General features: G+C 48.3%; 1 protein-coding gene across 6 annotated transcripts in view; it reads right to left on the bottom strand.

The window, feature by feature from the left end:
* LOC142075125 (CBP80/20-dependent translation initiation factor-like) overlaps positions 1-23,939 on the bottom strand; it is a 148,209-nt gene that overhangs the window by 64,705 nt on the left and 59,565 nt on the right. For all 6 annotated transcript variants that reach the window (XM_075136160.1, XM_075136161.1, XM_075136159.1 and 3 more), the window contains one exon: positions 2,876-2,952. In XM_075136160.1, coding sequence (XP_074992261.1) covers positions 2,876-2,952 — 77 coding nt within the window. The remainder of the gene's footprint in view (positions 1-2,875; positions 2,953-23,939) is intronic.

Here is a 23,939-nt window from a genome sequence, read left to right on the forward strand (position 1 = left end):
GCACGCGCTCTGGGGAACCGGTATCATTTATAAGACCAGCTGGAAAAAAAAAGGCAGATTTCTGGGTACCGATGTGCTTTATCAGCTCTTTTATAATAGCTGAAGGTCAGCTACACCAGGCAAGGCCAGCTGGGCCTGTGCATCACGCAGATGTCGGCCTGGGGGTTGACTCCTCGACCCAAGCTGGATGTCCACTTGTGAGCAGGGACTCCTGGACATGGCAGGAAGATGCCCACCATGGTCACCCGGGATGTGTCATCCTTCTCGAAAGAGGCAGGTCCTGGGCAGGGAGAGACGGTGCACCACGGACAGGCATTGCTCGTGGGGTCTGGGTGCTTAGTGCCAAGTGCTCATCGCCTTCAGGAGAAGGGGAAAAGCTGCCCTATGAAAATCAGACCCAACTGCGCCAGGGCTTTGGGGCCACACTTACTTCTAACCAACGGAGCAGGACAACCTCTTTTCTTCTTGCAAATCCATTGCATGTCAACCCTACTCCCACCCTTGGCTGCTACCAACTCCTTTCTAAGAAACCAGATCTTCTTCCTTTGGGTTTGGGCATCCAGAGTTGCTTCCCAACCCCCCTCCCAACCCATGCACCACCAAATGGCCCCGCTCAGCCTCTCCCAAGCCTTTGCTGCCTCCGATGCCCCATCCACGTTCTTGCAATTTTGAGTCTCTCTGTATCCAGATGAGGTTTAAAACAAAAAGTCCGTAACTCCCAATTGTTTTGCTGGCCACAAAATCTCATCCTGAAGGACATTCATACCGCTGTGTGGCTCCACCAGCTCCAAAATGAAGCTTTTCTCCCTCAGAATGATGCCTGGGACATTAAGATAATAGCACTACAATTAAATGTGAACTGCTGAGGTCCCCAGCTGAAGTCTAGGGGATGGGACCTTGCCTCTTCTGCTTAAATAATTAATTAAGAGACTGTTGTTTCACTCCAGCTCCCTCTACCTCGGCTTCTTAGCTTTTTGCGATTAAAATAAGTATGTTTTTCTGTCTAAACTTTGACACCACCATGGATGTCCATGGAGGACTTGGGCAGGACTGCATACCCTCTGCTCTTTCCATTTTATTTCATTTGTGACTGCTCAGGGCTGAAACGGCCCCACATCTCCTCCCGCATGATGCCGTATCAACTGGGTTTTAAGGCTTCTGTCTCTCCTCCTGGGATATTATCCCAGTGCTACTCGGTCTGGGCTGTATCTCACCCCGCGATCTTCCAGCCCCAGCCCAAGGCAGTTTCTTTTGGTATCTCTCCTTGCCATCTGCGCGGGAGGCAGGGATGCCCTGGGGGACTGAATGCTTCTGTCTGCTGATGGTTTATCTGAAGGGACCAGAAAGAAAAAGAAGTAGAAATACACGTCTGGCGTGATCCCGAGGACTGGCTGGTTGTTCGGATGGGAGGGAAGAACCAACACGCAGTTTCATGGCTCTGGTCCAGTGCAGCTTTGGGCATGGGGCTTCAGGCAGGAGATCCCTTGGCTCTGCAGGTCTCCTCTCCCACAGCATCACGCACTCTTCGGATGATGGAGGAAGACCCGCTGGGTGAGCCGGGATGGGAGCAGGATGCTCCAACCTCTGCTGCGATTTCTCGGGGAGCCCAGCCCAGCGCTGCGAGGAAGCCCACCCAGCTCTCTCTTGCAACAGAAGCAGACTTCAGCTTGGTTTTAACCATTTTTCAGTGATCACAGGGCTGCAACCCAGCTGAAACAAGCCCTTTTTTTTTTTTCCTAAATCACAAGACGAAATCGTCTTTTAAATTGCATACAGGAAAAAAGGAGGGAGCCCCAAAGAGGAGAGAAAGAGGAGTTTGCTGCTGAGAACTACCCTGCCCACAGAAGAATGTTTCTAGCTTGCCTAAGCAAGCTCTTTTCAGCTGTTTTTTGGTTGCTCGGTAAAATCTGGGAAAACCAAACCAAGCACAGAATTAACTACACCGTGGCTGTTCACGAGTCGAAAAGTGATGGGGAGATTTGAGGACACACTCCAACAGCCATTACAGGTGTCTGCAGGACTCCCCTGAAAATCCCCCCGTAAGGCATCACAGCACAGACACAGGTTTCAGATCGCTCTAGGAGAAAACATTGGCCACTTTTTCTCCTGTTAAATAACATTAACCTTGCAAACTCCCAGTTTTAGAAATGCTTTATTGCCCCCGTTGTGTTGTCTCAGCCACAGCAGAACACGCCGGCAGAAATAAAGGTGCATGTACAACTAACTCCCTTATTCCCCATTTATTTTCACATTTAACCATAATCACCATAGTCATATCAAGGACTCTAGATGCCCTCATATAATTAAATATGCAATTTACACAATGAAATATCCAATTGACCCAATTAAATTAACTCAATGGATTGAAATCACCAATGCCACAGGAACTCAGCTGCCTGTTTAGCACATGCCCTCCTTCACGCAGACAGGCATCTGATGCTTGCTGCAAACCCCTCTCAACCATACCCACTTTGCAGGCGACCCCAAAAGTCAGCAAATTTTGCTTTTGAATAGAAAGAGAGGAAGCAAGTTGCAAGGACTCAAAGCTTTTACAGATAATACCTTGCCAGCTGCCTCTTCTAATACAAGTGGGGGGATCTGGCTATGCTGGAATAAGTATAAGGGGAAGATGAGGTCCTTAAGATACTCCTGGAGCAATATAGGACATACATACCCCAGATTTAAAAGATTAACCAGGGGGATGGACAGACTGCATTTTCAGGACGTTCGTGTTCAAATAAGGGTTCATGGCATTAACCCAACGCTGGCAGTTGCTAAACAGCAGTATTGTCCAAAGACACTCCATGAGACAGTGGGGAAGATGTGCAATGGAGAAGATTAAAAAAAAAAAACACATTAAGGAAGTTTCACCTACCTCCGGTCGTTTCTCCTCCTTCTGAACAGTTTTTTGGTGTGTGCGATTTCAGCTTCATGAGGCAACGGATGGTAACCCTGTAAAACAGAGAGAAAAGCAGAGATCAGCTCCAAGATACAGGATGCAGGATCAATATGGAAGGGGTCAGAGTGAGACAGAGCTGTACACCCAACATGTGAGCACGATAAAAGAAACAGTTCCCATCCAAACATCCTTACAACATCTCAGACCCTATCGAAGCAGGTCTGGAAATCCCCAGACTTGTTGTACCCTCTCAGGCCATTGCAATGAGCAGGGAATGAAGTTATCTGCAATTTCCGTATGGGAGAAATAACTGGACCATGTATGATGGATCCCAACGTACACTATCTACAGGGAATTCACCCACCTCACACATGACACTGCTGATACTGGTGCACCTAAACCATCCACTTTCACTGGGTTGTTTCCTTCGGATTTATTTATTTATCTAAAACTCAGCTGTAAAAATGTCCGTATGGGGACGATGCTCAGCAGCATTTTGAGGATACTGGAGTAAGCAAACATGAGCCACAGCTGGCTGGCCTGTTGGGGCTGTGTCCCCACGCCATTAGCAAGTCAACGACTTTGTCATGAGCATCTCGCTTGTGCTTGCCCACTGGTGGCTTCCACCTACAGGAAACAACTGAGATGACCAGGACGTTAAATGATTTGCCCCGGTCACGTCAGTGGAAGAGCTGTGTGTAACTCAAGCTGCTGCCTTGTCCTCTCTCCACTGAAGGTGCCGACTCTCTGACTTGGTATGTTCATCTGATAAGGGGGATGCTGTATTTACCATCCTACTATGGGCATCGTGAGGCTTCATTAATGTGAGCAAAGAGCTCCGAGGTTCCTGGATGAAAGGCACTATGTACGTGCAAAGTATTATTTATTTTCCAGGGACTACAGAGCTGTCATAACCGTAATGATTTTTATTTATGCGGTATTGTACTTCCCAGGCTGGCAATAAAAGCCCTGTAAAAGTCACTCCTTTTATTTCCATCGCAATCTATCTTCGCCTCTGAGCTCCAGCCGCTGCTGGTGAATCACCACGCGCGAGGGGCCACGAGGGAGCAGCCTGGGCAAGGGCAAGGGCTGGGTGGGAACGCGTCTCATCGAGCAGCAGCTTTGTCACATTGGCATGACAACATAACACACCGACTTAAAAAAAAAAGGCCCTCTCTGTGTGAAAAGCCTTAAAATGACAGTTAATTTTAGTAGCAGTTACCGAGATAATATTTTGAGTTCCTCTGGTGGAAGATGTAACGGAGGAGGAAGATTGCTGGGGATGGTAATGAATTTAGGCTTGCAGACCAGAGAAGGCATCCCCGAGTCCCAACAGGGTTTATTGTGACCATCCATCCTGGCCATCTGCAAAGAGCCTGGAGAAACTGCTACTGCAGCAACCCTACAGCTCCCATGGCAGCTGGAGCCTTCCCCTCCGGAGACCTTCGTTATTCGAGACTTCAAGCAATGAAGAGCTCACCAGCCCCTGGGTAAGTCCTGCTGCTGGCTAGCACGTCCTCATCTGAATCTTGCTTTGGCTGCAGTCTTCAAGTGTGTTTCCTAGGAAGGGGTTTCCCTTTTAACTTTCTTCTTCACTATTAACTCTTCCAGAGAAAATCAGATGTGCCATGATCATATGGTTTAGCACAGGCATTAGAAAGCATGTTCAAGAGTAGTACCCACTCTCGGTGACCAAATTATCTTTCTCTTCCACTAAAACACCCTGAACACCCAGAGGTGCCACACCAGCCGCAACACCCTACACGATCCCTCTCATAGCAATGGTACAGAGGCCATCGTTACATGAAGTTGCCTTAGCTTTCTTGCAGATCTGCTCATCCAGCGAGGATCTGCTCAGCGACGCACATTGTTCTGTGGTCCTCTGCTCACGTCCCTGCACCCACCACCAGGAATAGCTCTCCTCATGCTCCCTAGATCTCATCTCACCGCTCAAACATAGTCCATCTTTGACTAAGAGGAGGTAGTTTGGGAGTAGGGAAAGCTGGCAACCTGCTCTCCTGAGGCTGTGGTTGAGTTATCACCTAGTTAACCAGGTCTGACCTGGGCTTCTCCTGCAGCCAAACACCTCATGGTTAATTCTGTGTGGCATCTTAGGATCATACTGAACCTTATTCATTACTGAGGGCTGTGGTTTGAGTCTTCCTCATAATTTATTTTCCGATCACTTATTTTCACTGAATGCATAGGAGGAGCTTATCCGAGTATCTCCGAGATCTTTGTTCCTCTGAAAATTTGCTTGAAATTGGCCAATGGGTAGCAAAGCAAATGAGAAAAGGAAGGGAGGGAGCAGACACACACAGCCCAATCACATCAACCGTGTTAGTTTAGGAAATCAGGCTAAAAATAGCACAATACTCAGTGAGACTGTTTCCAATGTTGTACTACCACAACAGGCTAAAGCTTGGGGTATTTTTAAGAACTTAAGCTGCATTGCAGGCACACGTGCAAATACAATTACCCTGAAAAATGAAACCATCTCTGCAGAACACAAGGACCTAAAGCACCGATTTCCTCAACGCGAAACCTTCATTAAGTCTCAGGAGCTGCCTTTCTGCTCTTTCCAACTTGAAACCATACGTACGGTGGTGCATTGCTGCATGTCCTCCTTGCAGAGCACCCCTGTGCTTCCTCAGACCTCTGCCCACCAGCAGCAGACAGCATCGGGCTGAGAGATGGATTAATTACAGGGGAATAAGGCTCCTAATCCAAGGAGCATGCCTGTGCCTGAACAGAGGAGAACTTCATGTCCCCATTAGGAAAATCAAGGATCTCCCTTCTCCAGCCGAGCAGTTCCCTTCCTTAGTCCCAGTCATGAGACAATGTTTTGGAAAAAAACAGTCACCGGTCCCTACTCTTGTCTATTTTGGTGCCTAAACAGAGCTAAATTTGGAAGAGAGAAAAGTCGACTTTTTTTGTGCAGCGAGCTGATGTAAAAGGAAGTATCAGCAACTTGCAAGAAGGGCGGAGTGGCTGGAGAAGACCGAGGGTGCTGGGTGGGTGGGGACAGGCCAGAATCCCAAGGGCACGGTGAGCGCCTTGATGACATGGCTTTTGGGTTTGTTTGGAGGCTGCTCCCTGCCACGGGTCACGCAGGACAGCAATGGAAATGCCTTCAATAGAGCTGGCTCGCTGAGGACAACATGGATCTGAAATGCAGCTCTTCCATTTTGCAGTGGACACACTCTTTATGAAGGTGAAATCCCTGAACAGAGCCAAAGGGAAAAGTCTTGCAAGGCAGAAGACCACCCTCCGCTCCGCAATGGGTCTACAAGGAGACCTACACAGGAGGGATGGTTTTTGCTCCTGCTTGGGCCAGAAGACACCATCAAGCCCAGGTGGTTTTCAAAGGCAGGTTTGCAACTTCTCAGTGGGCAGCAAAATCACATTTGGTCTCTCTCCCACATTGGTTTTATTTTGATATTTATTCGCAGGTGCCTCAAGGAGAATGTAACAAACCAACATTTCAGTGCTGCTGGTTCTGGAAGCGAGGGGTGTGGGAAAAGCAAAGAACAAGGAGCCCATGGTCTTAGAAAGGACCATTAATAGGGGTCATTTTCAATTTTGGAGCAAAACACTCTGCGGTTTACATGGTGGGAAGTTTGGAGCAGAACCTGAGAAGCCCCCGGGACTTTTAATGCCTGTACGTGTATGTCAAGTTTAAATTATAAACATGCACGCTGTAAGAAGAAAGGCCAACAGCTCTGGAAGAGAAGGGGCATTCAGGACCGGTCTGCTCTCCGGGCCAGTTCCCTAGAGATCGGCTCTGTTGTGATGTGCGTATTCATTTTCAGACGTTTCAGGGAAAGCAGCTCTTGGAGAAGGAAAGGTGATGTCTGGCAAGCTTAGGTGACTGTCACATGGCCAGCTAGCATACGCCAAGGGAAATCTGTCATCTACCGAAATTGCTGCAAACAGAGGGCAGAGGGGAGCAGGTCTGACGCCCACGTACACTCTTCTTGTGCTTTACCTTCCTAATGAAGGTGTCTGCCCAACCCTCAACCCCGTCCACCTGCCCGTGGGAATCCAGAAAGCCGGCAGCTGCCTCTCCACTGCCCCAGACCCATTTACATCAAAGTTTAATGAAAGAACAAATAAAAAGCTTTCAAGATCTTGTTGGCAATCTGCAGCAACCCAAGAGCCTCTGCCTCTCCCCTCACCGATACCTGCCCCTCCCCAGCAACATCCATCTCCTCAGCCAACCCACTCCACGTCTCAACCCACTAACCTGTGGGGTACTGGCCTGGGAGGGACACGAGGAAGGGGGCAGGACCAGAGGAGGGAAATGGTTGGGTTTAGAGCTACCCTGCTACAAGCAGGAGCTTTGCTGTCGTTTTTCTCACGCCTCCTCTGCAGCAGCATCAGCTGAAGATGTTGGAGGGAGGCACCAGCTTTGCCTCTTTTACCGGTGATGGTAAATCACACGGCAAATCACAAGGAGATAAGCAGAAACGAGGCAGGGGTTTTTGCTGCTGCTGGTCCTTCTGTGACCACCCTTAGGTAGTAAATCCCAGGGACTCCTTTGGCATCTGACAACAACTGCCTTACAAAAGGGATGGTCCTATTTGGGACCAACCTGCACCCTCCCTCCTTCTCCACTTCTGCACTTCTCAAGTGCAACTGTTGCCTGGGGGTGGCCAAATTCACAGGTGTTTCACAAAGACTCTAGGGGCCATGAGAGGTTGGGGTTCATTGCTTCATCCCCGTGGTCTTCATGTCTAACGCAGCCTGACTTTCAGATGTGAAACCTCACCCCACAAAGTGACTTGTCTTCACTCATACCCCTCATTCAGCCTCTTCCATAGACGTTCCCCATGCAGCAGAAACACTCCTAGCCTGTGGTGGTCAAGCAGGTGAAGATGCCTGAATGCCAAACAGCAACACTGAAACCCCAAGAACAAACGAAAGGTTTAGAAAAGCAACTGCACTGATGGAAAAACCCAACGCTGGGGTGATGAGAGAAGGAAAAGAAATCATCCAGCCATATCGCAGGATCAGTCCGCATGAGCTTTATCTCAAGAGCCTTTTGTGCCCTCAAGAAACATCTCCGCCCTTGCTTATCTTAAACAAATGGTTGCAGAAGACCTGAACTGAACAAACAGGTTATTAGGCCTGCGGTAGGCGCTGGGAGTTTTGCTCAGTTTTATTGCACACAAAGTTCAGGGTGGGATTTATTTTCTGGGGGGTGGGAAGGGAGAGGTGGGGCTGGGTTCATGGCAGCCCCGAAGACGCCCCATCTGCCTGCGCAAAGGTGACAACAGAAATATCGAGGCTGGAGGGAGCGTAAAAAAACAAATATATTATGGTTCCAGAAATGATCCGCAGAAACCAACCCAGTGACTTGCAACACCCTGCAATAAGGTTTTCATCTGCCTGTAAGATGATTATCTGTGGCAGGAAAGTCCGGGACAGCACAGACCTGCAGATATATTTAATTTTTATTGTGCCGGTCCCACACTCGTGGTGTCTATGGGGCTGAATGCACCAATGCTCAGTACAACCATCCCAGCCATCCAATTGCACATGAAAAACGTGGCAAAGGCGCCGCTACCTCCCCGCCGGCATCATCCCCATCACCTCTACCCACCCAAGGCCAGCATTTATCGACGCACGTAAGTCCTGTGGGCACTTCCAGCAGAGCCACCTCCTCGGAGGTTACTTGCCGTTGCCTCTTCCCCTTCCAGGAACTCCCGCGGCGCTGGCCTGCCACCCACTCTCCTCTCTTACATGAGGGGAATTTTCTACCTCTTGAAAGGAGAGGGCTGGGGCACAAATCAAAGCCTTGACCTGCTTTGGAAGCCATGGAAGAATACCAAACAATGTCAGGAAGCTGCCTGGAAATGATTTCCTCTCCGTTAAAATTCAAGTGATAAATCTGTTCCTTCAAATTGCAAAGCTATTCATTTTTCCTGGAAGGTGCTTATAATAATAGTTGCTTCTGTATAAGGAATCAATCGGTGCTCGACATCAATGGAATAGAAAGCGCAACAATTTTACAACATACTCCTCACCCAAGATAAAAGGCAGGTAAATACTCACAGCACTTCACGGTTGTGGCTCTCCCATCACTCCTCACCCACAACACAGCACACACGGGTCCTGGCCACCTCCAAGGACGCTTTCTTCAACCTCAATCATTGGACCCAGGGCTAAATTAAACTACAGGATTGGCAAAGAGGACTTAGTTTCCAGCCACCCAGGAGCTGGAAAAGGAGCAAAATTCCTCCGCCTTTGCTACCACCGACAAGTCCCATGGCGGAGGAGGGATGCTCCGTGGGACCTTGACAGTGGGACGTGCTCGCCCGATGAATCACGGCATGGCGCAACACGCCTCAACGGGAGGCATAGGAAGTTGTTTCTTGGGAGACGTCCCAGTTTGGAGGATTTCCTGATTAACTGCATCTTTAGGGAGCACACCATAAATTGCACATTGCCAGCAAAGGTGTAGCTGCAGCACGTGTACCTTGGTGATGAGCACCTCGGAGAAGACTCTTTTCCCAAAAAAAAGGGCAGGGGCACAGAGGAGCGATGGCTGTGGCAGTGATCAGGACTGTCACAGCTAAACACCACTCTTTAGTTATCATTAAAAACACCGGCACTATTCCCTATAGGGCTCTGCCCTCCCACGTTGCCCCAAGGACGCAACCTCCTGGATTCCCACTTGCTGAACATTAATGCTGGTCTATACGTCCAGTCTCACGAAATGGTGGGCATTTTAATGAATTACAGACTCTACACAGGCAGTCCCCGACCCAAAGAAGCATCATTTAGACCCTTATCTTCCCACTGCCTTTCCTTGGCATTTGCTATCAGCTCCTAGCAGAGAGCGGACACCCAGCTAGAGGGAAGACAACATTTAAAATGGCATTAAATACTTGGTGGCATTAAATACTTGGTGGCAGCTAAGCTCTCCCACCTCATCCCTCTGCAGCCAGCTCTGGGATGAAACAAGACACAGAGAATGGCAGAACAACGCAGCGGGAAACTCCCTGCGTGGGGTGCAGGATGCAAATGCAATTAAAGCATTAGAATAATTAGGTAAAGCATCCCAAGTGAAATGTACCCTGAACCTTCCTCAATGCCTTCTGCTGATGACTGACAGCAAGTTTTCCAGGGTCTATTTTTAACTCTCGGCCCCATAGCTCCTGAATTACACATAATTCAGAGATAATAAAACTTTAAAATCCAGGACAAAGTCTCCTAGGAGGAACTGCCTCTGCAAACACACACGTATACATCAGTACAACCACGCTGGGCAGGAAGAAAAGCCCAACCAGTGCCACCAAGCCCCGGCTAAGCCACCGAGATGGAGACAGACTGGAAACACTGCTGCATTGAAAGAGGGTGCTCCAGACACACCGACACGGACACGCGGTGCCATAGGAAGAGTATAAATAACAGACAAAAGAAATCCCCTTTTGTTACAAGAATCCGCAAATCCAAAATCAGTTACAAGCTGACTTAGGAAACGGAGTTTTTTCCCATGTTATAGCAAAATGGGAACAATACTTCGCGAGTGGAAGTAACTCTAATTGTTTTAACTGATGTTATTTTAGTGTTGTTTAGGTTTATTGTTTATTTGTATGTATTTCCTCTACCCCGGTCAGGCTTAAAAACAAACCTTACTGTCAGCAGTAAAGTGTCCCATCCGTAAATAAATACGTTTATTCAGTAAATATAGATATAACCACACCATTGCTTGGAGTCCTTAAATGCAGAATATTTAAAGAATCATTAAAATAAATAGCATTGGTGACCTGGGTTTGCTTTCCCCTGGAAAAGGGAACCTTTTTCAGCTAATACTGGGAATAAATACCGCCCACAGCACTTGCGACCAGGAGGCACCACACCTGGTATTTGGTTTGCGGTCTGTCCAGGTAGCCCAAGCTCATCCTGAGAAAGGGCTGCGCTCGCTGCTCCGAAAAGCTTTTCCTACATTTTGCTTGGCTTGTGCTAGTTTGGGGGTGAGGGAGGAATTGCTTTAGCTGGGACTTACAGTGTTATGAGGTTGCTATGGGAATATTTGTAACTCGAGTTATTTCAGTCCCTCTGGGAACTTGCATTTCTTTAAAGTATACTTTTCCTCTGTATTTTTCATGTTCCCCAGTCTGTTTTTCCCCATCTCTTGTCCCCTTCAAAGCCTACCACCCCCCAAGTTGTGAACCAAGATGTGCCATCTGACCATGCCTCTCCAGCAGAGATGAAGCAGGCAGGTGAGATGGCAGGAGGACCCTTCGTTCACCGTCCACCCTCAACACCTCCCCATCATGCCATCGTGGTGGACGTGTCATGAGGATGCAACCTGCAGGCAGAATAGGGACCTCCCTGATGAATTTTTAAGGTGACCTAGAAACAGACCCCATAGGACATCAGGGAGTTGGGGACCAGAGCCCACATCACCTGGAGGTTTCTGTTGAACCTCTGTGCAATCCCCAGCGTCGGTACAGCCTGCTCTGGTCGGGTGTGCTCACCTCGAACCTCAGCATCGCTCTCAGCATGAGGTAAGGGCTGTATCCAAGTATATTTTCATTTCACCCTTATTATTAATAAAAGATTGCACGTTTTTCATGTGTATTTGTGTAATCCCCCAGAACCAAGCCCCCACAAATCTTCTCCTCTTGGATGGACCAGAGTTTCAGCCCACAGGAGCTCCAGCTCATGCAAGCTCCCAGAAGCTGGTACAGTCCAACAGCGATGAAACCCCTTATTTGCAGAGTGATAACTTCATAACCTTACAAACAAGAAGTGGCTTCTCTTTTAACGTGGGTAAATCCAGAGGCGCTAGGAGAACTTTCTCACCGCTCAGCCCTTGGCACTTCCCGTTGGAGGCCTTCCAAGTGCATGAAATTTTGCAACACCCTAAGCCAAGTCAACGAGCATTTTTTGCCATGATCCATATCACTGTGATCCATACGCTGCACCACCAAAGTCAAAGGGAATTTTGCCATCAACTTGAATGAGGTCATGGTGGTGGCAGCCCTTCTTGGTCCATCAGTGGACCTTTCTTGTAGACCTTCATGACTGAAGCAAGCTGTGCAGAACATCACCATCCTTTCCTCCTCCAAGCCCCTCGTATTGTGCTGGAAACATTTTCACACAATGGATATTCCTGTTTGCAGTTGGCTGAAGACACAGCCAACACATTTTCCCCGGGACTACAGAGAAATAGTTTTTCTCCTTTCTGAAGTCTCTGCTTAGCCTAGCTCAGCCCAGAGAGAGCAAGCGAGGATCCCATGTCACAGCCACCCCAGCTCGGAAAATACCCCAATGTGCAAATGCCAATTTAATCCTATAAAAGCCTCATTCTTCCCTTTGAAAAGTCCCATTTCTTTTCAGGAGTGTGGGCTGTGCAACACAAGGGCTTGACTTTCTCCTTGCCAGGTTACTGGCAGTTGGTACCTGTGTGGAAGAAACTGCTTCTTGAGTGTCCGTCTGCTCCCTCCCAGGATTTTCCTTTTATGCATCGAGCACTAAGATTCCTCCTGCTGTAATGGGTTTTAATGCAGGGATAAGCACAGAAAACATTGCACTTGCCAGAGAGTATCAATCATATCACATCATATATTAATTATGCCGGTGGTTTTTCACTGGTGCTTTGCAGACCTCTGGGAGCCATGGATGACTACGAACAATAAAATGAGGACGAGTAAGAAAAGCAAGTTTGTAGTTGCTTTACAGCAGCCTCCAAATGTGACATTTGGAAACAGATCTGGCATTTCCACCAAAAAAAAAATCCTGAAAAAATGCTTTTTATCCAAAAGTTGCTACAGGACAGGCAGCAGAACAGCCTGTATCCGCTCTCCTGTGTCTTGCAAAGGCTGAACCATGACAACTCCAGAGACACAGGCATCATTCAAACATCAGCTTTCCTGCCAGTGAAAGCATATGTTACGGCTGCTTGTGTGATGACTGCCAGGAGCTGGGTGAAGTCCCTTCAATTCATTTCACATTGGCCAAGAGGAGACACCTTCAGGTGTTTCATCAGAACCAAGCAGGGACAAAGACGAACCAGCAACAAAACCCAACAACCAACCCAATTCCTGGATATTTTCATGTGCCAAGCGACCAGCACCAAAGACCTTGCTTACTGGGATGTCTCAGGTCACGTTGCCCCTCCCCGCTAGGGCTTTTTTAGCTCCTTTCTCCTTTCCTTGGTGCCCTTCTTGCTGGCAGGATTGTGCCCATGTGATGGGCTCAGCTCCAGAAGCTGGGAAGGGTCTGAGATAGTGGTCACCGAGAATGGTATGGCCAGCGAGCAGGAAGGGGCATGAAAGGAAAACCGCAGATGCACTGCATTACGAGCAACTTGGAAGCGGCTGTCAAACTGCTCGCTACCAAAGAGAGACGGGAATTTTGGCAACCAGCACATCCCCCATGCCTGTTCAGCCAGCTCCCTCCTCCGTCCAGGATCCCTGCCCACCACCGTCAGCACCGCAGCCATAAGCATCCTACAGATGCTATGCCTTCACGGTGGCTCTGAAGTCATGCAGGAACCCTACGGCAGCCCCGGGATGCAAACCGAGGTCTCCCACGCTACGCTCCACGCTCACCTGGGTAGCTCTCCTGTGGGTCTACCTACGGCCTTAAATTAGGTAGCCCTTAGCTTACTAAAAGCAATTTTAGACATCCTCACTGGCATATTGCTCTTTGCCAGTATACTGTATACAGTTACACCCGCGTACAAGATGCTAAAGGCACATGGGGTCCTTCCTCCTGCCTGCATCTCTGCTGGGATTGGAGACAACTCGGAGAGCTGGGAAGGCTCAAGCCTGCCCTTCCCGAAATCAAGTCATCAGACGCCTGCGTCTCTGTGCTTGGCAGCCTCAGCCTTTCTCTCCTTATCAATGCCAAAAATTATTCATTTAACATCCATGGCCTTTCGCCAGCAAGAACGTTGTGCGAGGAGCAGAACCATCTCCTCTGCTCCTCTGACAAACCGAAGCAACAAAAGCGAGGTTCTTCCTCATGAAAGAAAAAAAAAAAAAAAAAGAAAATTCCCACCAGCTAAGAAAAGCTGGAGGTTAATATAAATTCCATGGGTTTGAGAGGGAAATGGAGCTGCATTCAGAGACTCGATGGCTAACCACGTTTCCTTCGTCTGGCAACTGCCCGCTCCCCCAGCAGTTATTGAGGAAGTTAGAGGAGCGCTGTATTTGTTCCAGCTGCAGATTTCCCTTAACCCCTGGCAGTGGTGTTTTCGAAAAGACACAGATCTTGTTTTCTGATGGTGGCTTTTCATCTTCATGCGTGCCGCGGCTACAGTTACTAGCTTTAAGTGCAGTCATTCATAGATTAAAAATAAAGAAAAAAAACCCTTTGCCATTCTAAGAAGACCAGGCTGGATGAGCAAAAGGGGGATTAAATGAAGGCTTTCAGGAATTAGCTCGGAACAGGAAAGAAGAAGATAAAGCCATTCTAAAAGCTTGTGCTAATACAGGAGTCCTTTTTGTTGTAAGTGTTAATGCAGCCATGCGAATTCCTATGAAGATTTATTAGTCAGGTCATATAATATGCTCTCCTTCCTCTTCTGATGATAGGCTACAGAATCAAGGCTATTTTCCTCCACTAAAACGTTCCTCTCTCTCAATTAAGAGGAAAAAAATATAATTTTTTTCCACGACTTTGTTTGTGATATACACAAGGTTACTTGTGAGGCTGATGCCTTCAGAACAGCGACACACAGACACCGAAATTAAGGTCCCCATTTAGAGACTACGCTGTTAGGATGCTCCCCGTAAGGTAAGCACAGCCCCAGGTCCGTGGTACCCGACGCTGAACAACGTGACGGAGCTGGGATATGCAGCACCGTCCCCTTCCATCATCCCAGACCTGCTATAGCATCTGCTGTCCCACAGGACTTCAGTCCAGTAAAGCATTTACTTTATGCGAATCTGCTCCTAAGTCTACTATTTGCCTTGGCCCTCAGCCAGCCAAGCACTTAAGCACATGCTTAAAGTTAAGCACAAGAGTAAACAGATTGAAGTCAGGGGGACTTAAAATTAAGCACATATTTCAAGGATTTGCTGGATAAGGGCCTTAACCCCAGTGTGCGGCATTTAACCGGGATGATTCCCAGCTGATTATCTCCCCCCTTTCCCCGACCTCCCCTCCATCGGACCAGGCAACAAACGGTTTCTGTTTTGCCACCACGCTAAAGGCTTGGCTTTAAAGAAACCTTGTCTAGCCTCCAGGCAAAGCATGTCTTTCTTTAATTATACCTGCCTGTGAAATACCTTCCAGAAATCCCCACCCAAACAAAGCCTCAGGAAAGGAAATAACGGAAATTCTTGATGGTTTCCATGGGGGAAACGATCCTAACCAGTGAGACGAGGCGCACGTAAGATGAGGCTGATGACTGTTCCTACTGTACACAGCTCCCAACCCAGAGAGACTCCTTAAAGCTCCAGCAGAAACCCCCAACTACCACAGTCCTCATCTCCCAGGGCAGGAGCATCCTTGAACCTGGCCCCTGGATGTGGCTCTCTGCACAGCTTAAGATCTGAAAAGCTTTTTGGTGGACACGCAGGGGAAGAAGAGACTACCTACCTTCCCAAAGGAGAAGGTGGGACCTGTGGCCTTCTATGAGAAGGCGAGTTCAATGCAGTAAGCCCTACCGTGCACTGAAGACCCGATTCATTTGCCAGAGGGAGAGTGGATGATGCTCATCAAATTGTAGGAAACCACCTCTTTTTTTTTTCCTTTTTTTTTTTTACACAATAATCAGCTAATAGCATGTGTGACCTCCTCTCGCTGTGTTCCAGCTTGTTGGACCTTGGCACCAAGCAGCCGCATGAATCATGATGGTGATTTTGCCGTAAGGCAGTTCCTGTCGTTACTATCGGCATATTGTGTGGCAACACAAAATCCATGAAATCACCATGCTCTCCCCTGTAGCAAAGTGCAGCACCCAACAAGGAATCTTCCAAGAGGCCACACAGCTTCTAAAGGGCTGGAGGTCACCTGCAGGACTTTTTTTTTTGCCTTCCATGCCCTTTCATATGAGCTTTTTTACTTTATTTCAATTGCATCTACCCATGCTAGGACCTCGGTGGCTGTGGGCACGTGTGCAGCTCTGGCAGAGCGAAAGCCCTCTTGGCACACAGAGGCAACCACTCCAAACAGGCAGCACAGGCAAGACTTGGAAGATACGGACAAAACAGATGAGCAGAAGATTGGAAACCTGGACACAGAAGATGAAGATTTGCTGTTGATTTCTCCAGAAACAGGATTGCTGTCATCAAGAAGCAGCAACTTGCCCAGACTTGACAGTGGATTAATGGAACATCACCAAGTCCACTCCGATCCTTTACCCGTCCCCATCCAACTCACTTCTAACCATCCTCTGCTGCATTATCATCTGCTCCTAAACAGTCAGTCCTTCCCACCAGGGCATGAACATCTGATTTGCCTGTGCTACGCATAGCAATGGCACTAAATAATCAAGTACCTTTGGAAAAGCACCTGTGAAAAATGCCTGGATTACTCCATCCAAACTGCAAACCACTCTAGGCGACCACTAGATCATCAATTTTCACTGCAGCACACGCAGAAAGACTTCTGCGCTGCCAAAACACCTTCTCTTTTGATCCAACCTCATGTCAGGAAAGCTACCTTAGACCTCCCAGAAGAAGGACACGGCCATCAGCTGCTGCACTACCGCCTTGCCCTTCCTCAACCAACAACTCTCAGAAGTTGAGGACTGGCAGAATAAATTCCAGTCCTGTCTTGTATGTAAATCGCATGATGAAAAGACGTGGCAAGTACGAAGCCAAACAAGGCGATCTGCTTCCACTTCAGACAGGAATGGCAGGATGGTCAAGTAACCAAGGAGCTCCACCTCTAACGCAGCAGGTTCCCAGCCTCACGTATACTTGCAGCCCTTGGAGCTACTTCCGATATATTTTCATGGCCTTGCTGACCATGGGCAGCTGGGCACTATTTCTTCTTCTAGACAAGGAAGAGCAGCAAAGGAGCTGTATCTTGGAAGTCTGTCACACTTCACTTGTCCTCCACCAAGGTCAACAGAGCCCATGTAATTATCATTTATTACCTGCATAGCTACGCTGCTTGGAAACACCACCGAAATCCTGGAGCTAGGTGCTATACGCAGAGATCAGAAAAGTGCTCCAGTACCAGGAGAAAAGCAGCACAATACCAAGGCTGAAAGAAGAACTTGCAGCTTGCTTGCTTTTGCCTTCAAACAAGGGCATTTGTGGGGAAAAAAAAAAAAAAAGAGTTTAAATGACAAATCTGTTTGACTAAGCATTTATAAATTGAACCAAAAATAGTTTTCTTTTCAACTAAAGGACCTGTAGCGTGTGTAGTCCCAACACTGTGGCCCTGCAAGAGGGGTGGGTGTGGGACCCTGGCCACGAGTGTTCCCACCATGCTTGGGTTTTCACGCAAGACCTGGGACAACTCCCCCCCCATCTCCATTGCCAGGGGTCCTGGTCTCTGACAGTTTTCCATAACCAGGTTTGCTCTTGCTTCAGCCCTCGGAGCATTTGCAGAAGAAGAGTTCTCACCCGCCGGCACTGACAAAGCGGACGAGGGGAAAGAGGAGCCGCCGTCGTGCTCTTCGGATCATGTCAGGTCGCACGTACGTTTGAAGTTGGCCACCCCGTTCTCAGCAGCCAGGAGCAATCTCGTAACGGCTACTTCCTCCACCGCTCGCAGAGCTGATCTTCAGGAAAGCTCTGTAGTGCGAGGAAATCCTGACCATCGCCACCAAAGCGTTATTGACACAGCAAGGAGATAATAACGACAGGAACTGCCTTACGGCAAAATCACCATCATGATTCATGCGGCTGCTTGGTGCCAAGGTCCAACAAGCTGGAACACAGCGAGAGGAGGTCACACATGCTATTAGCTGATTAATGTGTAAAAAAAAAAAAGAAAAAAAAAAAAAAGAAAAAAAAAAAAAAGAGGTGGGTTTTCCTACAATTTGATGAGCATCATCCACTCTCCCTCTGGCAAATGAATCAGGTCTTCAGTGCACGATAGGGCTTACTGCATTGAACTCGCCTTCTCATAGAAGGCCACAAGTCCCACCTTCTCCTTTGGGAAGGTAGGTGGCATCTAGCCTGGCAGTTACCACCTGGAAAAAGTATCACCATTCATGGTGGCAGAACCTAGCGTGGTCTGTAAGTTTTGTGATTGCTCTGGATTCACAAGAGATATCACAGAAACCACAGCAGCCCTCTGATCCGTGTACAACCTCCCTCAACAGAGAGAAGACGGCTGCCTTAATGATGGACAGGACTGGTGGGCACGCTGCTGTGGGTCAGGCCCCATAGCACTTCTCCAAAGACCTTTTACTCCAAGGATTGCTGGCTCAGACCTTCATGGTCTGTGATACGCATCCGAGGAGTAGCGGGCACATCATTAAAGGTGCTGGCTTGAAAACCTGGGTGCTGTCAGATGGTGGTCAATCCCTGGAGCAAGCACAATATGGCAAACAGCTGTGTCTCCTTCAACCCCATCCTTGGTGGAGACCATACACCACCAGCACGGAGGCTTTGCACGTACACTGAGAGCAGCAGAAATTCCCCATCTTGGACAACCACAGAAATGGAGGAGGTCAAGGGTGGGCAAGACATGAGGGTTCACCTACCCTCTGTGGGGATCTGGCCACTTGTTGAGCAGACGCTGGGGAAGATGCTGCCATGGCATCGTGGAGGAGCACCTATGCATGGTAAGGAGACAGATTTCCCCCCACCATGAGAAACACCCATCGGTACCTTCTCCAAGCGGAACGCTACACCAGAAATAGAGCACCTCAAAGACTTCATTTTGTTTTTTCTTTATTTTTTTTTTCTTTTTGCAGCTCAGGATTACTGAGTTCGCAGAGTCTCTCTTTAATGTCACATGCGCGGCTCAGGTCCCTCAGGCCCCAGCAGAAGCAGCCTGGGATATTTGCACAGACCCCTCACAATGGAAGGAAGAGGGTGTAGGAGGGAGGATCAGGCTGCTGACCCCTTTATTGTTCTTGGGCCAGAAGAAAGCTTCCTCCTGGCTTAAGAACCACGGCGCTGAAAAAGTTTTCCAGCCAAAACGAGTCAGATGGAGTCACTGGGTGGTGGTTTTTTTTTGGTTTTTTTTTTTTTTTTTCTTCTTTCTCCTTCCCCTGCCTCCCCCTTCGGTCAAGCGACGGGGAGTCACAGGGTTGTTCTCCATTCACAAAATACCTGCTGCACATCACGTAGTCCTTCCCCCCAACGGCAGGGAAAGGCGCTGTAACCCAAGCAAACGAAAATAAACCTTTTTTTTTTTTTTCATTCTCTGCAGATTTGAAAAAAAAAAAAAAAAAAGAAAGGAAGAAAGGACCCTGCTCCCAGACTGACGCCTCCAGCGTGCGCCCGCCGGGGAAGGGGTAGGCGGGGGGGGGGAAGCGAGACGACGATATGAAAGAAAACAAAAACAGCAAATTCTGCTCCGAAAGGATTAAATGGAGGTTTTCCAAAAAAACACCCCACCATTATATAATGAGGCTTAACTCGGAGTCACCGGGTCACACGATGCAGCAGACTGGAAAAACCAAAGCGCAGTGTAGCCTTTTAATTGTTAAGCCAACCATTAAAAAAAAAAAAAAAAAAAAAAGAAAACCGACATTGTGATTGTACAACAAGGTGGCCACTCACACACTAATGGTCGGGGTATTTTTTTACCCCCTTTGCTCTGAAAATACCATTTTAGTATGAGTTTGACTGCTCGCCTTTCTGCCCATCGGGGCGATGACCTGTTTTGCCGGGATGCTGCCGCTGCTGGGCGCAATTCCACAGCGAGCACAGGGACCACACCGGCTCCCAAAGCCTTAAGGCAGGCGGGGCTGATTTGCACCAAAAGCAAAATAAAGTACAAGTCTATTAGTGGAAACTTTGCCCCGGCAATCTAGATACCAAAACCCATCGCTGGGTTTCCAGATCAAAATTTGCATGCAAAGAGATGATTTTTTAGCATGCCGGTTGTATCTACAAGCCCAACCATAATCCATGGTCACCTGCCTAGCCCCCAGGTCCTCTCTGGTTCTCCATAGCCTTTAGGTTGAGCTGGTTGTACAACTACAGGCAACCCTGAAGCTCCTCCATCCTCAACATATCCCAGCGCTGCCCTTACCGGAGGTCCTATGGAGCTGAGCTGCAGGACTGAAAAGCTCCATGGAGCCAGCGGTGCGGACGGGAACAACCCAAACAAGAAGAAAGCTTTAAAAAAGCCACCCTAGCTCTCTGCTTTTGGAAAACCAAGCTTTCATTGACCATGGGCTCAATGGCTGGAGCTGACTGGCCACTGCATGCCCAGGAGGTCCAGCTGCAGCTGCAGGACCTGTCAGTACCATCAGGCTGGAAAATGGAGATCATCCTGGACTCGTGTTTTCTTTTAAATTACAACAAATGCAAATTTGTTCTTTATAATTGACTCTTAAAAACTGGTTTCGGTCCAGATTATCATTGCCGAGTGACCATCAAACAACAGGACAGGGCATCTCATTTCTTCCACTGTTGCTTCAAACCATGTCCATGCAACTACTGACCCCAAACCTTTTCATTCTTACCTAGTAAACATGCAGCAACCCAAACTTGAGGAACACATATTTTTATGTTGCATTTATTCACAGCCCCAAGAGGAAGGCTGGCCAAACGAAGGCATACGCTTTATCGAAGGCACCAGCTTTATCTAATAACGTCGCTCACAGGCGCGTGATGGAGTGAGTGTCGGCGGCTCCCTCCCCAGGACCAGTGAGCAGATGCAATCCGTATCTTATGCGATACCTGCTTATTTTGCCCAGTCAAGGGGTCTTTTTTTGCCCAGCCAAGGGGAAACAAACGGCTCCTATAAGCATACATATTTTCTTTCCGTTCGGACAAGGCGCCTCAAAAGAATATACAATGAGAAATGAAATAATCAAGTGGGTCACAAAAGCAGGAAGAAATGAAGCTTTATCATTCTCCAGTGATTTCTCTGCTCATACATTACAGGAATTTAAAAAAAAAAAAGAAGAGAATTAAAAAGAAACCAAGCCAACAATGAGGAGTTTCTCCGCGGCGGTACCAACAGGTGAAGGGCAGAGCAGAATAACCCTGGGAGACATGGACACCGGGGCAGCATCGTGTGGCCAAAAGCGTGGAGACCACGTTCCTCTCACTATTTCTATTAGCCCTGATGAAACCCTTCAACCCCACCATCCAGCACAGGTATTTTGGGGATGGCACAGAGTTTTCTTTCACTGAGCATGCCAGCACGCGTACAGCCGAGCGCCTGTCGTTTTTAGAGCCAGCAGAAAAGTTCATGGAGTATCTTAAAAAAAACCCAAACAAACCCCAAAGGTATTTTTAAAATCATAAAATGAGGGACAATACGAACGTGGGACTAGAAAGGACCTCTGGGTTACAGAGCTCGGTCTGCTACTGGGGGCAAGGGCGTAATTTAATTCCCTTCATAAACAGCCTCTATTTTCCCCATGGAAGAGACATCCAGGTGTTGTGTGCAGCAATAAATTTCCCACTTAAGGGACAATCTTTGACCAAAACATCTCGGATTGCAATAAACACTTATCCTGCCACTAAATACCTATATTTACACCCATAGCTATATATACATCTCTCCAGGCGGGACGGGATTCACTTACCTGCTGCCTCCGGGCAGGAAATTCGCATTTTAAGAACTTCTGGTCTCATTTATTGTATCGGTTGCTATTTCCATAACATCAGAGGAAAGGCAGCAGAAAAGTAGGGGGGAGCATCTTCTGGTTGAGAAGAAATTTTTAAATGCGACAGGAAACATTAACCTCGTATTTTGTCAGACAAGGGATGAGGACATCCCCCATTGGCAGGATTTTTAGAAAGCAATGTGTTTCTAGGCTCTGTAGGTCCCTCTGCCAACGGGAATGTATGCACGTCTCTCTGGTCCTGCGGTATGTCTCCTTTTTTTTAGAGAGAAAATTCCTTCCTTCCCTTTATTTTATTAAAAATTCAGGTCTTTCACGGAGAGCGCGGAAGGGGATTAGGATGTGGAAATAGCCAAGCCAGCAGAAATAGCTGCTTGACCAAAGAGACATTGAGTTTTTATTCGGGATCTTTAGAAATCTGGATTTTTTTTTCTCTGCTGCTTTTAATAACTTTTTTTAACTTAATCATTACTCCACAACCGGCTTCAGGAAAATATTCAGCAAATTCAAGGGAGTGCAGCAAAAGCCCCTCTCAGATTTCTAATGAATCCTCTGGGAAAACAAGGGAGAAAAAGATGTAACACTATTCAGAAGTTAAAATTCAGGCAGGATTTTGGGGTGTGTGTGTGTTACGGTCTATAGAAAGGCCTGGGAAAAAACCAAACCAAAACCTTTCAGGCTTGCTTTGGATATTATATAGCTGCACAAAACCAAACCTTTTTGAAAGGGAAGTCAGCTATAAGGCTGAGAAAAGCCCGTGTTGTTCTCTGGTGTGTTTAAGCCAGAGCTCAACGTGGTGACATTTTTGAGCCTCAAATACCTATCGAGTTGTTATTTATACCCCAGTACATCCCCATACCCAAATCACTTAATTCCCCAGAAAACTGCAGTTTTCAGGTCTAAAACTACTTGTGAACTCCTTAAAAGCAAAATAGAGGATCTTTCTTCATCATCCTCCCGGGAACACTTAGCCATCCAGCTCTCTCATCCTCTTATCTCCTTGTGGTCCCTGATCATGAACCCAAAAGCCACCACCTCCTATTGGTAAGCCCAGTCTAGTCCTTCCAATCAGCCGCTTTGTGTCTACCCCTCCATCAGCCTGGCCCAGGGAAAAGCTGCAAAGTAGCCAAAATCCCATTATTCATACTTTTTATAGCACAAACCAGTGCCTAGCAAACTGGGGTCTAAGGAACAGAGATGGTCCAGCAGATGGTCTCCATCTCCCTCCTGCTGAGGTTGGCATGTCCTTCAAAGTGGGATGGGGGACAGGGACAGATGGACAAATGGAAATGTGGGTGTTTAGAGGAAAATCCTACGTTTGATGGGGCAGCAGCATCTTCCGGAGAAAGGGAGGACCCCTCAGCACATCTGGCACCGCTCCTTGGTGTGAGGAGCATCGCTTTGAACTGAGCCCTGCCGAAGAATCCCATAGGAAATACGCAGAGTTGAGGATTACATTTGAAAAAGTGGGATTTCCAAGAGGAGTCGGGGAGGTGTTGAGATGCAAGCGAGGGAGACCTGGGCTGTGGGGCTTGTCTAACCCCTAGAAACCAGCTCCCCTCAGGGTTGTGGTGCTTGGACAAGGCAATGACGGGGGGGTTCACAGACACGTTCAGTTTTAACCCCGCTCTGCTCAGGGCTTCCATCTGCTTTGAGGTTCACGACGATGCACAGCGCTAACCAAATTCAGCCCCGGGTGCAGAGAAACACCTTCCCCCTCCGCAAGCCCCAGGGTCCCCCATGCTGGACATGCACCCCAAGCCCAAGGTGGGCACAGCAGGATGGAAGAGCAGCATGACCTGGCACAGGAGGGTGCGAGACGCAGCTGCTGCAGAGTAAGGTTTCTGCTTGGAAAAAGCCTTTGGAAAAAGCCTTGTTTCCTCTGTGCAGAGCCGTGTTTCGGGGCCGTGCAGCGAGGCCGCAGTGCCCTCTAGTGCTGCAGGGTTCCCCTCTGCCACCAGCCCTGTCCCCTCGGCCACCAAACACCAAGCCAACCTTCAGAGCTGCAACGTAAGCCACCCTTGCCCTTTCCACCGACCCTCCTTGCACACCCCAAACCCGTGTCTCCGCACCCAGCCGACCCAACTGGGGTGCAAGAGCATCCCAATGCCTCCCATCCTGGCAGGAGCTCGTTACAGGTCCACCACTCTCCAAACAACAGGGCAGCCTGGCCCCAACCCTGCCTAGCTGACCAGTACCAGCTCCAGAAACAACAATAAAAAAGGCATCTCCGCACCCACCAGGTTGGGAAGATACTCCCACAAATTATGAGCCAACGTCGCTAAGTCTGTTTGTACTGGGTGACAGCCTGAAAAATAAAACCAGCCCTGAGAAGGGAGAGTCCATCTCATTCGTTAC

The sequence above is a fragment of the Calonectris borealis genome, chromosome W, assembly GCF_964195595.1.
Source record: "Calonectris borealis chromosome W, bCalBor7.hap1.2, whole genome shotgun sequence".
Lineage (NCBI taxonomy): Eukaryota > Metazoa > Chordata > Aves > Procellariiformes > Procellariidae > Calonectris > Calonectris borealis.